Source organism: Leucoraja erinacea, chromosome 26 (genome assembly GCF_028641065.1).
Source record: "Leucoraja erinacea ecotype New England chromosome 26, Leri_hhj_1, whole genome shotgun sequence".
Classification (NCBI taxonomy): domain Eukaryota; kingdom Metazoa; phylum Chordata; class Chondrichthyes; order Rajiformes; family Rajidae; genus Leucoraja; species Leucoraja erinaceus.
In genome coordinates, this window is record NC_073402.1 from 10,411,229 (window position 1) to 10,427,615 (window position 16,387).

The window sequence follows — 16,387 nt, forward strand, 5'->3', positions numbered from 1 at the left end:
GCTGATCTTTTACCTGCTTGTCACTTTGCTGAACTACCTCACTGTTGCTCTATACTTCCTCTGGTCCCAGCACCCTTATGAATATCCTACCTGTGTTCGATGAAATGCATCATCTCATATTTATCAGAATTTAATTACATGCACCATTGCTCTCCTGTTCTACCCAATTGATCATAATTAGTTTGTAGACTAAAACCACACTCCTTATTATCAATGACACCGCCAATTGTAATGTCATCTGCAAACTTCCTAATCATATTTCTTATATTCACATCCAGATCAGTAATGTGGGGAAAAACAGAAAAGGTCCCAATATCAATCCCTGCGATACACCACTGGTCACAGGCTTCTAATGGCAAGAATGCTTGATCCCCTGATCTACATCATTGCTGTGGGGTGTGACCTCTGCTGTGCCAGTACTGATCCCTATGCCAACTCCACCAGACCCAAAGAGGATTCCATTCCCTGAATACCTATCTGTTGTAGGTTTAAGAGTAGTGCAGTTGACATAAGTGATGCATCATAACTCTGGTCATCCGAGTTTAATCCTGACCTCTGGTCTGCATGAAGTCCCTCTGTGACTGCATGGGATTCCTCTCTGGGTGCTCTGGTTACCTCCTACAGTCCAAGGTAAATTGGCCATGCTAAATTGCCCCAAGTGTGTTGGTGAGCAGTGGAATGTGGGGGGAATAAAATAGGTGCTAGATGGTCAATGGAGACTCTACAAGCTGAACAACCTGTTACTTGATGTGTATCATCAACAGTGAGTTCTGGAAGCATTAACAATCCCTTCAATTTTAGCTGTTGTTGCAGGACTCTGAACCCCCACCAGCACTGAGTGAATGAAACTTGAACTGCAACGGTAGCGACAACATTAGCTGTCTTAAGCCTCATCACGGTTGGTCTGGACGTGTGTGAACACAGTTGGCCCTTATTGGAATGCTGGTTGGCAAACTCTGCTCAAAGTGAAGTACCAAGCTGGCTGGACTCCATACTCAAACAAATTAGTCACTGAGCCCTATAAGGAGGTATTTGTCCGGATAGTTAAAAGCTTGGTCAAATGTGTAGGACTTTAGGAGTTTTATAAAGGAGGTAAACAAAATAGAGAGGGAATTCTTGAACTTGCAATTGAGGTTCTGACCATTCCGTGGCAAAGAACCACCTCTGGCTTCTCCATCCTGTAAACAACAATGCATTTCCAACTGCTCATTTCTCCCCAAAGTCTGTGAATACACTGTAGCCTCCCAAATTGTCCTGCTTCCCACGCCCACTGCTTTATCCAAAATGTTTCTGACCCTGACCTTATTAAACTGCCACCAATAAAATATAAATGTGACGTGTCTTCCTGCAGTTTTTTTAGCATATTAGATGCTTTAAAGTTGGCCAACAACTTTAAATGTTACTTATGTCCCTCTTTCCTGACCTGCCTAACAATCCATTCCTCTGGATCCCTCTAGGACTCTGCTGGATCACTGCTGCTCCTCATCCACTTCCTGCCCCTCAGCTGGACCCCGGCAGTACCCAGGTCTCCTCATTGCTATCTCGCTCCATCCTGAAACTATCTTAAAGTTGTCAGAGTTTTCTGGCATCCACATCAGTATCAGCAGGCAGTCTTTCCATTGAATTTTAAGTAGACTACAGCCATTATCTTGAGTCACTGCCACAGACTTTGTTTCCAGGGATACAGTCAGTGCCTGCTGGAAGAACAGTTTGAAGAGCTCCCCAAATGAGACTCTGTCCTTAACACAAGTGCCCTTGGTGAAAATGTTTTTGGCTCAATTATCACTATAATCCCAGAACAACAGCAGCCTGGCAGAGACACTGCAATCATGACTTTCTCCAGGGCCACGTCTGTTTACAATAATTGCACAAGAGTCTCGCTCTAAGTGTCAGCACAAGGACCCACCCCAGTAGTTGAAGGGCTTTACCCTTACTTGGAATGCAAATTTCATTAATCAGGAGGCACAATGATCATGATCCTTTTTTTCTTTTTTTTCATCTGTCATGATTCAGGTACTGCTGACAAAGCCTATAGCCCACCCCTAATTAACCCTGAGAAGGTGATGGTGAGTCACCTTCTTGACCTGCTGCATTGCTTCTTGCGAAGTTATTCCTATCGTGTTAAAAGGGGAATGAGGGAATGGTGATAAATTTCCAAGCCATGATGTTGTGCTACATGGAAGAGAACATGAAAGGTGGAAGTGTTTCTAATGTTCCTGAACCCCTTTTTTTCATTGGTGGTACAGGACATAGGGTAGGGAGATGACACTAGAATATCCCAGAGATTTTACTGCAGAGCATCATGTACACATTATGCACCTCTGACACTGCACACTGGTAGTGGAGGGAACAAATGTTTTGATGGTGGATAGAAACAAAATGCCGGAGTATCTCAGTGGAACAGGCAGCATCTCTGGAGAGGAGGAATGGGTGACAATAGACAATTCGGGTTGAGACCCTTCTCCAGACAGATCAAATAGGCTGCATCTTGAGGATGGCTGTGACTGAGCCCATCCAGACCTCCTCCAAATTTATTGGGATGGTAGGGAACTTCTATCACATCTGCTCCTGTGCCAAATTCACCCGAACCAATGCTTGAATCACATTATACCAGTTCTTGTGGATTGGCTACATCATCCGCATGCCTGACATCAAACTTCCAACACAAGCACTGGGCTTTGAAATCCATCATGGCAAGGGATTGCATGAGGACATGAAAAGCACATTGAAGGAGGATTAACATCTTCATCCCTGCTCAGTGACCAGTCAAAATGGTGGAGCATACAGGAATCTTTTGAGCTTCTCAGGTTTCTAAGGTGGGTCCATGGAGAAACAGGAGAAGCTCGGAACATTCCAAACAACTTACTTGCTCTACCTGTGGTAGAGTCTTTTATCCCACATAGGACTACAGCCATGTCAGAAACCAACATATTTGGGTGCAGGCAAGTTATCTTCAAATCAAAGAGACTGCCAAAGAAGAAGTTTTGTTTCCTAGATATTGATTCCATCTTACTTACAATGTTAGCAAACCATACCTCAGGTTTGGCTTTGGCCTACACAACTGCATTGTTGGGAATTCTGTCTTCAACCCTCCATTAGTTTTCCCAACTATGTGCTTGTCTCGTCCATCCTTTGCTGAAACATTAATCCATGCCTCTGTTATGTCTAACCTTGATTTTTCAATCCCTCACCCACATCTCCCCTGTGTCCTGTGGTTCTGCTCTTGCTTTCACCTCAATAGCCTTCACATCCAACACATCATCCTCTGACATGTACTGCACCTCCAACATGATTCCACCACCAGTCACATCTTCCCATCTCCACCCCTTTTCACCCTCTGCAAGGAACGTTCCCTCCGCAATTCTTTGTTCCACATATAATGATGCCACATTATACTCAATCTGTTTTCTCTTGCCTCCATAATGTTTCAAACTTTGGAGGAAACACCACACCATTCTTTTCCCCACCGCACACACCGTCCTGACTTAGAAGTACTCAGCCTTGCTCTACAGTCACTGAAGCCATATCCTCGCTTGCTACATACCAACGGTCTGCAGTATCTTTACCACAGAGACTGCAGCTCACTGTTAGGCTTTGTCCTGCCCCCACCTCTCATTTGTAGTTTTCTCCCCCTACTACATCAGTTGATAAAACAACTACGCAATAGCCCTCCCAATTTTTCCTGATCACAGAGTACCACTGTGGTACATGTTTCATCGCTCTACCTCTCTTCATTTTGACAATGTTATTTTCCTATTGACTCCCAATGCCAATGGCATGTATGCTATTTTTCAAAACCTCTGGACTAAGTCACGTTTTCACTTTTCATGGTCTCCACTTCTCCACATTCTTCGGCTGAATCGCAAATAACTATCATTTACCAAGCCTCGCCTCTCCACCAACTATCCAGATTTACATCTCAACCCATGGGAGCACACCTGTGCAGGTCATTTTCCTACCTTCAACCTCACTCACGACCACACTGGCTGGAGTGGTGAAGCAGCCACAAAAGCTGCTGCCTCACAGCTCTGAACCTGAGTGCAATTCAGTAAGATTCAGCACAGCTAATGTAAAAGGAATGACGATAATACAGCAAATGCATTAAATAAACACATTCTCACAAAGACAAAGGTGAAGCAGCACAAACCTGGAGCCCTGTGAGTACCATGGTGCATGGATAAAGCTCAAAGTAGAGAACCTGATATCAGGCAGGAGAATTCACAGTTATAGAAAACCCAGAAGGTGTGGGAGTGAAAAATTGAAAATTAGGAAACCAAAGAAGTTGTCGATAAAAGTAAATCCAAATAATTTGTAATTATATATTTGTTATTATAAATACTGAGAAGTGAAATAAAAGTCTCCAAATAATTTATAATTACATATTAGACGTAATAGAGACCAGAAATGTAATCAACAAGCAGAGATGGAAGGTAAGGTTCTTAATCAATACTTTAGCTACATTCATAAATTAAAGGGATGGTACTGAAATTGTTGATCGAGAAGTGCTGAATATTGGATGGGATAAGTATAGCGAAGAAATATGAAATGGTTCACTCATGTAGTCACACAGCATGGAAACAGGCCCTTCAGCCCACTCAGTCCATTCCAATAACTAAGGGGCCAGTTACAATCAATCCATTATATTATCCCATTTTGACATAAACTCCCCCCAGAATCTATCACAGACGTACACAATAGGGGCAATTTATCGTGGCCAATTAACCAACCACCCCTCATGTCTTAGGAATGTGGAAGGAGTTGAGTATTTGTAGTCCCAGGGAGAAGGTGTAAACTCCACAAAGTTGGCGTTGGAGGTCCAGATTAAAGCTGGAGGCTGAAGCTGTGAGGCAGCAACTCTACCAGCTACGCCATTGTGCTGTCCACTACGCCATTGTGCTGTCCACTACATTTATGAAATTAAGATTGGTGAAATGTACACCAGGCTGTTAAAGAAGGCAAGGGAGGAAACTGGAGGCTCTGATCAAACCTTCTGCTACTGTTGTGATGATAGGATTGGACAATTGCTGAACAAGGCAGAGACAAACTCACTTATTACAGGTACTGCAGCACACCTGCCAATATTACTAATCTTTTATGGAGGTAACAAGCAGAGTTGATGTGGGCAGCGATTAGATAAAGCCTACGTAGATTCTGGCAACCCTATTATACAAGGTCCTACCTGAGAAGCTGGTCAAAAAGGTGAGAACACGTAGGATCCAAGGGAGTGTGGACAAAAACTGGCTCTGTGACATTTTTATGATTGTAAGCATTGCATCCATAAAGTTCAGAACTTTGCGCCAGCTGCTGTAGTATAATTAACATTGACAGGTGTTTGGGACATGATAAAGTCATTTGCAGATTATATACAATTTGCTGTATGGTTGAGCAGGAAAGCTTTGGACTGCTGGATATCAATGGATCGTTCAGTCAGTCTGAAAAGTGGTAAATGGAATTTAATCTGGAGCAATAAGGGGGGAATCTTTGCTGTGAAGCATGGTGTCATGGCTGTTATGCCTCATACACATTCGTTCAAGCTACACCAAAATCTGAGTGAGAAGCAAAGTTTTTAAGACTTTTAAAAAAGAGGAGAGGAGAAAAGGCCCGGGAAGGCAGATCTGGACTTTGCCCATGCACACCAAACAGCAGGGCCATTAATAACAGAGTAAAGGAAATGAGGCAAAAGTTGAAAGGGGAAGAGATCCTGAAGGGAATAGAATTGAAAGAGGTTGCATATTCAGGGAGCTGAATACATCACTTTGGGATTTGAAATAATGATTGAAGACCCCCATTCCCACAATGACACTAGAATTCCGAAGAAGGATCTCGACCCGAAACGTCACCCATTCCTTCTGTCCAGATATGCTGCCTGTCCCGCTGAGTTACTCCAGCATTTTGCGTCTATCTTCGACATTAGAAATGTAGTGGGTCATGAAGACTATCTTCACATTCTCAATGAAAATCAGGGCAATAAATACTTGGATCCAGGGTCATCCATACCCCAACCGTCTGGAACTTGGCATTTGCCTGAAGTGATATGAGGTTAATAAAAAACATAGAAAAGGTCAATTGACTGTCTTGTCAGCTGGAGATCACTGGCATAGAAAATCAGCCTGGAGATAACAGAAAATGGAAAGAAGCAGCTTTGTGGACAATGAAAAAAAATGGGTGAAAATAGCAAAAGTCCATCCACCTGAAATGTTGATTAATTTTCTCCATAGATGCTGCCTCATCAACAGAATATTTCTGGTGATTTTTGTTTCTATTTTGGATGTAAAATGATCTCAATCAATGAATGTTAGAGATGTACAAGATGTCAGAATCATGGGGACATGAAATATTTGATCTTGTAGAGCTGAAAGAAGTTGCAGGAAGGAGGATTAGGGTTAGTAGGAATTTGAACACAAAGATCGTGTTTTTGATAATCTACTTTGTCAGGCAGATACCTGAAAAAAATAGAAAACACCACCATAGAACTATTTGAAAATAACACATAAAAATATAAAAATAGTTTCTTGCATTCCAGAAGCACAATTTTTAAAGCAGTAATTAAATGTAAACCAGATGCAGGGGATACTAGGGAAATATCAGATACGGGAAAAAAGTTAAAGTTTTATTGTGAAGTTCTTAATTTATTGGAAGTAGCACAGTGGTAGAGTTGCTGCCTTACAACGCCAGACCCGGGTTTGATCCAGCCTGTATGGCGTTTGTACATTCTCCCCATGACCGCATGAGCTTACCTGGGTGCTCTGGTTTCCTCCCACACTCCAAAGACACACAGGTTTGTACGCTAATTGGCTTCGGTAACAATTGTCCCTGATGTGTAGGATAGTGGTTGTGTATGAGGATCACTTATCGGTGCGGACTCTGTGGGCTGAAGAGCCTGTGTCCGTGCTGTATCTCTAAATTAAACTAAACTAAACACAGAAAGATAACTGGTACTGCACCATGCAACCTTTTAGCAGGTTTGTCCATTTGTGGGCAGCAGGTAGAAGGTTGAATGGAGAGGTTATTTGAGAGCTACTTGAATTTATTCTTAATACAGAGCACACTGTGGAAGACCTGAATCTGTTGGTGGATGCCAGAATGTTGCTCCAATTTATTACAACTGTTACAGAAGCAATACGTTCTCTGGGTGCCTGGAGCAAGGGTCAGGTTCGGTCAAGCGTAAATGGGAAGGCAGTTTCACTGAAAATGAGAAAACAATTACCCTGCTATCAATGCCTGCTTTCTTTATATTACCACAGGTACATTGAGAAACTGACAGTATATCTTTAACTTACTTCTAAAGAGCCCATGGACCCTGATGAGCTTGGCTTACTGCGTGGCATGGTCCTGCTCCTGTCTGCAAATTCAGATGCCAGAATGTGCCTCACTGAAGGGTGATGTTTTTGGGCTGAACTCCGTGGATAATTAAGAGTTCCATAAGGTTGATTAAAGTTGTAATTGATCTGATCAACGGAGACAAAGTTTGGGTAAATCTCTGACTCGACTGGTTGGCTCCCAGTGATATTGTGCCTGCTGTTGTCCACATTGACGTTCAATTTGCTCTCGTCCTTGATGAAAGGCTTTAAACTGACAGTGCGTCTGGGGAGCACCATGTAGTCTCCCTCCAGCGGCTGCTCCTGAGCTCGCCTCCACTTCAAGTCCACCGGCCTCAGGGTGTTGTCTGTGCACAGATACAGGGTTCCCCTCAGCTCACTGTTGGTTTCTTTTTTGGCTGGTTCGTTCAGTTCCCCCATACCAGACATCACATCGTGCAGATGCTGCATTGGAGGTAACTGGACTAACACATTTCCCGGTGGGATGTTTCCTGGAAGGGTGGAGAAATTCATTCCTTCATTGCTGATGTTCATTTTTTCATCTTCCTCGTCATCCAGTGAAATGCGAGACATTGTCCCTGTGATAGTCGCTGGGTTGCAAGTGTTAACCTCTTTGAAGAGCACTGGGAAAGCAGAAACAACAATACAGCAGTTAGCAACATAATTCAATAATCCTTCTCAGTACACTAATGGAGCATGGCAGTAAAGGGGGTGAAGAACTTTGGGTGTTAAACTGAGCTCCCATCTGCCTACTCAGGGAGTAATTACAAACTTTACATTGTAGTGAACTGTGCCAGGGAATATTATGCACTCACCAACATCTTTACCAAAGATAGTTAGAAAACATTATCAGCACAATGCCATTTTAAAGACCCTGTTGTGCACTGATTGACTGCCATGTTTCCTCCTATGTCACATATATGTAACAAGACTTCAAGATCATTTTTTTACCTTGACGTTCTAGGCTGGCCTGTTTTGCTAAAAAAATGCAAATCTTTGTTATAGCAATTAAATAATAGCATTTAACATTCCCAGTTGATGTGATGCTGCAACAAATGGTAATTGGGTGGCCTGCCATTACCGCTCTGGTCATTTCCCACTATTTGCAATGAAATAGCCCAAGGACCCAGTGAATCACCTGAACAAGAGATACTGCCCAAGCACTGTCAGCATGGAACACACTGAGGAAATCGCAGACCTGGAGCAAAGATCGGAAAGGTGCAGCAATGAGAGGCCCAGGGAAGGGCGAGAGGGTTGGGAATGGAAGAGGGAGATTCGATGGAGCATTGGTTGCCAGCAATCGATGGTGGCGTGGAGAAGCCTGTCATTGATGGTTATTGTGCAGGAAAGAACTGCAGATGCTGGTTTAAATCGAAGGTAGACACAAAATGCCGGAGTAACTCAGCGGACCAGGCAGCATCTCTGGAGAGGAGGAATGGGTGATGTTTCGGGTCGAGACCCTTCTTCAGGCTGATTGATGGTTATTGGCAGGACATGGGGATCGGGCAATAGGCAGGCAGAAGGGTATGAGTGATCAGTAAGAGGTCTGGGGAAGATCTGCCACAGTGATCAGTTAATTCGGTGAGCACTGAATAAATGGTTGCTGTTGGGTTGACTGAGGTCTAGGAGTAGCGGTTTAATTAGGGGTTAGTACTATGTGCTCAGGTGCATCAGAAAAGATGATGAGTAACATAGCCTCTAGTGTGTAGGGATGAGAAGGTGGGATGACATAGAAGTAGTGTGAGTCGGCGATTGATAGGTCGCTGGGGACTCGATAGGCCAAAGACCATTTAAAAGCTGTATTTCTAAACTAAATGAAATCTTCTTTAAAGGTGTTTAAAAAAACCCAATTATATATCATGCACTCACTTATTTAGTTATAAAACTGTGGCAGAGAATTGTTACAACACAGAAGGCAGCCTTCCCACAAATTATGTAACCGCAAGTTGTTTATGGACCAATTCTGCAGGTCCCATGCTTCCACTCTAGCCCGCAGTCCTGCAAATTATTCTTCATCAAGTCCTTATGGTACCTATCAAAGTTTCCATTTTGAAGGCTGTGAAAGATTGTAGCCCTCTCCTGTGTAGTCCAGATCATATCTATGTGTACAAATGCTTTTCCTATTGCACAACTTGCCCAAAACTTTAAACATTTATTCTGGTTCTTAATCCATCTACTGTTGAGAAGGGAGCCTGTCTTTTTATCCTCTCTAAAGCACTCATGATCTGCAATACCTGTCATATCTCCTCTCCATTTCTTCGCTCCGATATGATCATCAGTGTCTGCAATTGAACTGCAAAGCTGAAATCCCTCCACTCTGGAACCATTCTCACAAATCCTTCCTAAAATCTCCCCTGTGGCTTCACATTCACATCCCTCCTAAAGTGTGCTGAGCTGAACTGAATGCAAAAGTCCCACTGTGGCCCAACCAGTATTTTATATTGATTCACCATAACTTTTCTGTTGTGGTACTTTGTTTCCATTTACGAATCCCAGGATTCCTTTATTGCTTTAAGTACCTTCTCAAAATGCTCGGTGACTTTCAAAGATTCAGAGACGTATACCCAGGTCTCTCTGACCTGGCACATCCTTAGCATTCTACAATTAATTCAATATTGAATCTCCTTATTCTTTCTGCCAAAGTACATCGCTTCATACCTCTTTGTATTAAATTTCTTATGCCACTTCTCTGTATATTGAGTCAGCCAATCTGTCTCCCTGCAGTCTATTACTGTTCTCCTCCCTGTTTACCTTACCTTGGGAATTAAATTTAATCATTAGCAAAAGATTACTTTTATTCCCTAACATATTTAGTTTAAACACATGTATTTTCAACAGGATCTCAGCGAGCTGCTTTTTTATTTCCATCAGGGGTCAGTGGAAATGGTCATTTAATTACTTATGTAGCAGCCAGAGGAAGAGCAGAAGAAATATATGGAACAGATTGTTTGAAAGGGTAAAAGTCAGAAATAATTAAATGCTTGTGGTGAAATGCCTCAATTTCTGAAGCCTTGGGCAGCAAATCTGGATGCAAGCCATTCATGGGGCTGTCCCACTGTACGAGCTAATTCCCGAGTTTAAAAAAAATCAAACTCGTGGAAGCGCGTAGAATGTACGTAGCGGGTACGTCGGAGCTCGGGACGTCTCTTAGCAGCTCGTAACGCTAACGGGAACTACTCGGGAAACACGGTAAGCTCGGGAAGATTTTTGAACATGTTGAAAAATGTCCACGAGAGCCCCGAGTACCTACGAGCGGCTATTACCATAATTCTCCGAGTTCGAGTCAGAGGAAACTCGGGAGAACTCTTGAATTAGCTCGTACAGTGGGACAGCCCCCATCACTGTTTGTGTCTGTGGAGCAGGTAGAAGTGCCACCAGCACTGAAGAAGTGTTTTGTAATCTGTACTTGTAATCTGTACTTGTCCGGAAGTGGCGGCGCTGCCCTGCAGCTGCGGCTCGCCTGCAGTCCGTTTGTCTTTTCTTTTTTTGTTTTCTTTTGTCCTGGTGTTTTCGTTTATTTCAGTTTATATTAGTTGTATATGTGTGTGGGATGGGAGAAACATGTTTTTAGTCTCTTCCCTCAGGGGGATGCCACCTTTTCTTGTCGTAACCCCCGTCTCCGTCTGGGCTGAGGCCTAATCGCGGAGTTGGCGGCCTCCAACTGGGACTGACCTTGAGGCTCCCGAGGCAGAGCCAGGACTTACCAACGCGAGGCTCGCCAACTTCGGGGCAGCGGTGGCCCGACTTCAGAGCCTTGGAGGTCTCAATGGACTTGGCCGTGGGCCCAGTGGACGGCATCGTCGGAGCTCGCAGGTCCCAGGTTGGTACGGGTTCTCGGGAGCTCCCGCAATAGCGGCTTTGGCCTCTGGACTGGAGGGTGGCAGCTTCGGCAGCTTCGACAGCCTCGGGCCGTGGAGTTTGAATCGGCCCGTTCACGGAGCTCGGATTCGACCACGGGACTTACTTACCATCACCCGGCAGGGTCCCAACATCGGAAGCCTGGATCGCCTCAGCACAGAGGGAGAACAAGGAGGGAAGAGACAAGGACTTAAGCCTTCCATCACAGTGAGGAGGTGCCTGGTAGACTCACTCTGGTGGATGTGTTTATTGGGAGTTTTGTTATTTTATTCTCTGTTATGACTGCAAGGCACAACATTTCGTTCAGACTGAAAAGTCTGAATGACAATAAAGGAATACAATACAATACAATAGCAGTGTTGAGCTGTCTCTTCTGAAGAACAGTGAAACCACCCTATTCCATACTTAAGTTTATCTTTTCAAAAATAAACTTTATTCATGAAAAACATATACAAGAAAACAAAAACAGTGCATGGCCTTCTTTATATTAATCGTCTTCCAGTCTATGTATTCCATGTTGTCAGGTCTATACATTTGTAACATCATCAAGTTAATACAATCTATGTACAAATCCCATGTGCCAGTTTTGGATAATACTTATTTCAGTATTCAATGGCGGTTGGATGGACTATGGGCCTTCTGTTCAAAGCCTTTGTGTTTGCAGGATCAAGCTACAGTGTGTCCTCTAGCATGCACTCCTGTAGTCAGCTAGTAACATTCCCTAATGGACATTTTGTATCATCTTTAGACCAACAGGTACCAGGCAGACCGAAATGCGTCTTTCACTGAGTTGATAACCTTCCAGCAGCACTTGAGGCCAAGCGCAGGATGGAGACTTTACAGGTGTAAATGACCAAGTTGGCTCATGAAGTGTTTTGATGGTTCCTGCCCCACACTCACACGATGCCAACACTGTCCTGGCACTGCTACATCATTACATGCTCCAGGCCTGCGCTGAACCTCACCGTACTGTATTTTATTAAATGTGACCTTTGTGCATGTGAATTATTCTTTATTTGTGTTTCTAGTGTTTAGTATTCGTCTGATGATCAATTGAATTAGTATTTAGGTTCTAAAGTTATTTCCTTTAAAGAAGTATTAAGCTTCAACCACAGTAGGGACAGTAAATCGACTCCGCTGTTGGTCATGAGACCAGCTCTGGAAAGTGCTGCCACCGATGATTAACAACATTCTGATAGATTGATAATTGCTGTACTTCTGATGGATTATATTTAGAAGAATTAAAAGAAACATGCGGGTATTTGAGTGGACTCTGCAGTTAGTTTCCATCTTTGTCCACAATGGACAGCAAAGCCAATGCTGCAGAATTGCAGCTCTGCAGTCTGGGCTACCTTAATTTCTCTTCAGCAGTGACAGGGAACTTTAAACCTGAATTTTAATTTACTTTAGAATTAATTGAAGTGCTGGTTCCAAGACTCATTGCTGAATCAATGATATTTCAAGGGTAAATCATCCATTGTAAACTCATCTGCTCTAGTGAATGCTCTTTAACCAGAGACTCTGTTTCTCTTTCCACAGACTCTGCCAAGTGTTTCCAGCAGTTTGCTTTTATTTCATCTTGGAGCTCTCTGTTCTTAGAGCTGAGGGTGGCAAGAACTCCAGGAACAGAGGCATTGGGCCACTAGAGACCAGAATAGACAGTGCATGGCAGGAGGAAGGTGTGTGGCTGGTGGGTTAATTGGGGAGGACAGTGAAGGAGAACCAGGTGGAAGAGGATTGGCAGCTGATTACCTCAGTAGATTATGGATAGACTGCTAATAGGTTGTGGGGGAGGGGGGGGGGGAGTGTGGGTGTGTGTGAGGGGGGGGGGGGGGAGGAGGGGGGGGGAGAGGGGGGGGAGGAGATGGGAGGAGGGGGTGGGGGGGGGGGGGAGGGGAGGGGAGGGGGGGGGGGGGGGGGGGGGGGGGGGGGGGGGGGGGGGGGAGGGGGGAAGGGGGAACCTTCAAAACTTTCATGACTTTTGTACTATTTCACCGATCGGAACAAATCTTATTTGACTTGTAAGCAGAGGAGAATGGTGGTTAAGGTGGCAAAAAAATCGTAGTGGTGTGGGGGATTGTTTTTGCGCAAATTTAATTACAACGCAGACAGGAAGTGGTCAAGATGAGAGTTTTAGTAATATATAGAAGATAGAAGATAGATAGAAGATAGATAGATGCCACTAGGTCTTTAGCACTCCAGTCCTTGGGACTCATGCACCATTGAAACTTAAAGTGGTGGATAACAACCAAAATGATTAATGGGCCACCACATTTATGACCATCCCGTCACGAGCCACTTGCTCCATCTATGAAAGAGTGTGCAAATCTATATAAGCAGAACAGGACTAAGTGATCCTTAATGCTAAGGAACTCACTAGAAAAAACAATTGTGTGGCTCCTCAAGATTGTGCTATGTTGAGTCAAATTGCACCACATTTCCATTCTTAAATACATAATTTCTCCTTCATGTCACATTTTAGAACTGGACTAATGAATGGCAAATTATGTATGCATTTTGAGAAAAAAATAAGATACTTCCATATGTGCAATTTACAGAGAATTACAAATTACATAAATATTCCTATATGCAGTACTAGTTGCTTTTTGAGATCTTAGAAAAATAATCATGTAAGTAAATGAAGGAGAGAAAGTATTCTTCACTAGTTTGCAATAGAAGAAGGCCTTGCATTTGTATCAGCACCTGAGTGGACAGCTGGATCTACGAGAACACTTACAGATAACCAAGTGCCTTTCAATTATGGCCACAGTTGTAATATTGTAAAAGTTGTTTTTAACTGCAGACTGTGCATACTGGTGTTTGAAAGTGTAGCAATTTAAAATCTGTTAATGAGGTAATCAGTGGGAAAAAATTGGCCTCTAAAGAAATAATTTGATTGTAATTACTATGACTAGAAATTTGAAAATGTAACAGGAAATGTTTGCACACATCCCCTTTATTGCAGTAAGATTAATCAAATGTAAATAATATTTGATGCCTGATGGAAATGGAAAGATGATGGAGTGATTCCAAAGTTAACTCATTCCTACTACAACTGATGTTCATACTCACCTGTTGGCTCTCCTGAGGATGTGAGGAAGAACAATATTAAATAAAGATATGTATAGGAAGGATGTATATGTATATGAATGGGTAATGGTGAAACGTAGTTGCTATAATTATCCCCTCCAGGATCTGAAGTATTACATACCAGACTGGCAAGCCAGGTCCACGTCCTTTTCAAAATCTGTCTATAAAAAGGCAGCAGGATACAAAGAGACAGTAAGTTAGAGACATAGGAGCTGTCAGCTGAAGCAACTCACCCATTTACTGATTGCCAGGAATATAAAATGATATCCCGATGTCCTGACTGAGAAGTTGCTGAAAATATGGAAACACAACATCTGAATGAGGGAATTCTGTCCTCACCGTGGTTTGTCGCTGCAGTTCTGGCTCACAGAGTATCACAATTTTGCCTGTGTGTTGCATGTTATCAGAGAAATACACAATACAATAAGTCTTTCTGTCCAATGTGTCTATATCAAACAGAACAATCTGTTGAGGGTGTTCACATATTCCAGTCTCCATTCTATAATGTTTGATTGGTAACACTGAAACAATCCTCAATGTTATCTTCCCACAGTGAGTGAGAGGATTATGGTGTATCTCTACTGGCATCCCACTTGCACATTTCAATTACATTCCCAATATCTGGCAAGGGTATCACAATTAAATAACTGATGTAAGTTGAGTTTCCACAGTGTAATTGAGAGTCAGTTTTCGCAGGAATTGGTGCTGGAACATCAACTTTTCTTTACAGATTATATAGAGGCCAGATGAAGGCATTGAATGCACGGTTGCTAAATCAGCTGAAGGCACAAAGGTGGTAGGGAAGTGTGTAAGGTTGCCAACTGTCCCATATTAACCGGGATATCCCGTATATTGGGCTAAATTGGTTTGTCCAGTAAGGGACCACCCTTGTCCTGTATTTGACTGCTACTGCTCAGGTCGAGGGAACTGTCGGGCCGGAGCGTCGCATCCGGCCCCGTCCCGACGTAGTGCAGCCCATGAAGTACAGCAGTAGTGCCTTGCCCGTGGCCCCGTCGGTCGGCAGCCCGGCCAGCTGTCCGACCTTCGGACCTATGCTTACCACCGACACCACCACCCCTCCTTCTCATGGCTCGGGCGGCGGACTTTGCGCCCGACGTTGCACGGCCCGGGCCAAATCTCCTCAGCTGGCCTGCCGTCTGGGCTTTATGTGCAGTCCAGCACCCGGGCCAACTCATCATTCACCCAGCCACAGCCGAGTCGGCAAGGAATTGCCGTCGGGAATTTGTCCCTTATTTTGACCTTTTGTCCCTTATTTGGGAGTAAGTTGGCAACCTTAGAAGTGAGGTATGAAAAGACAGTGGAGGCCACAAACACCTACAGATACAGTTGGCAGCACAGTGAGAGGAGGATGATTTGCTTGTGAGAGCACATGAGGTGATGACCAGGACTTAAATTGGCCACCAGGCTGCAATAAAGGCTGATGGAAAGTGGTGATGGCATGCGAGGTGGGACTATCCATGAGTGAAGACACTGAGCAGTGGCAGAACTGGTGTGACTCGCAATTTCAAAAACTAAAATAAAGGCAGAGTGTGTGTTTACAGTCTGCAGCATGTGGCAATCCTGGTACTTTCCCTGCAAACTGGAGGAAGTGTCAACATTTTGGCTCGATTGAGTGTCACGGCGACCCATAGTTTAAGGAAATGCAGTAGGAGAGAGAATGGGCAACTACCAGCAGAGGAGTGACAAAAGGCAGGGAATTGGGGAAACCTCCAGGACTGTGCCTTCTATAGTGAAAAATTATGGGGTTGAATATTTCCTTGGACAATGAAGATGGAGCCAAGATCATAGTACTACTGGTAACTCAGCTGCACAAAGGAGAAGATGCAAGCTTCCAAGGGCAATGGTGGTAGGAACTTACTGAAATGAATACAAAGACAAACAGGAGGTAATTTTGCCCTTTGAGCCTACTCCGACATTCAACAAGATCACAGCTAATCTTCTGCAAAAGACACAACATGCCGGAGGAACTCATCAGGTCAGGCATAATCTGTGGAGAGGATGGACACATGATATTTTGGGATGGGACCCTTCTTTGGACTGATTGAGTGGGGAGGGGGGAGGTGAAAGTTGGAAAAGGGAGGTTGGGTGGGAAAAGTCTA

The 16,387-nt window shown here is 43.8% G+C and overlaps 1 protein-coding gene across 5 annotated transcripts in view; it reads right to left on the bottom strand.

Annotated features, from left to right (window-relative positions):
* The window catches only part of LOC129709656 (adhesion G protein-coupled receptor B2-like), a 545,832-nt gene that overhangs the window by 39,322 nt on the left and 490,123 nt on the right, over window positions 1-16,387 (bottom strand). For all 5 annotated transcript variants that reach the window (XM_055656140.1, XM_055656141.1, XM_055656145.1 and 2 more), the window contains 2 exons: window positions 14,389-14,428; window positions 7,281-7,942 (listed from right to left, as the gene is read on the bottom strand). In XM_055656140.1, coding sequence (XP_055512115.1) covers window positions 7,281-7,942; window positions 14,389-14,428 — 702 coding nt within the window. The remainder of the gene's footprint in view (window positions 1-7,280; window positions 7,943-14,388; window positions 14,429-16,387) is intronic.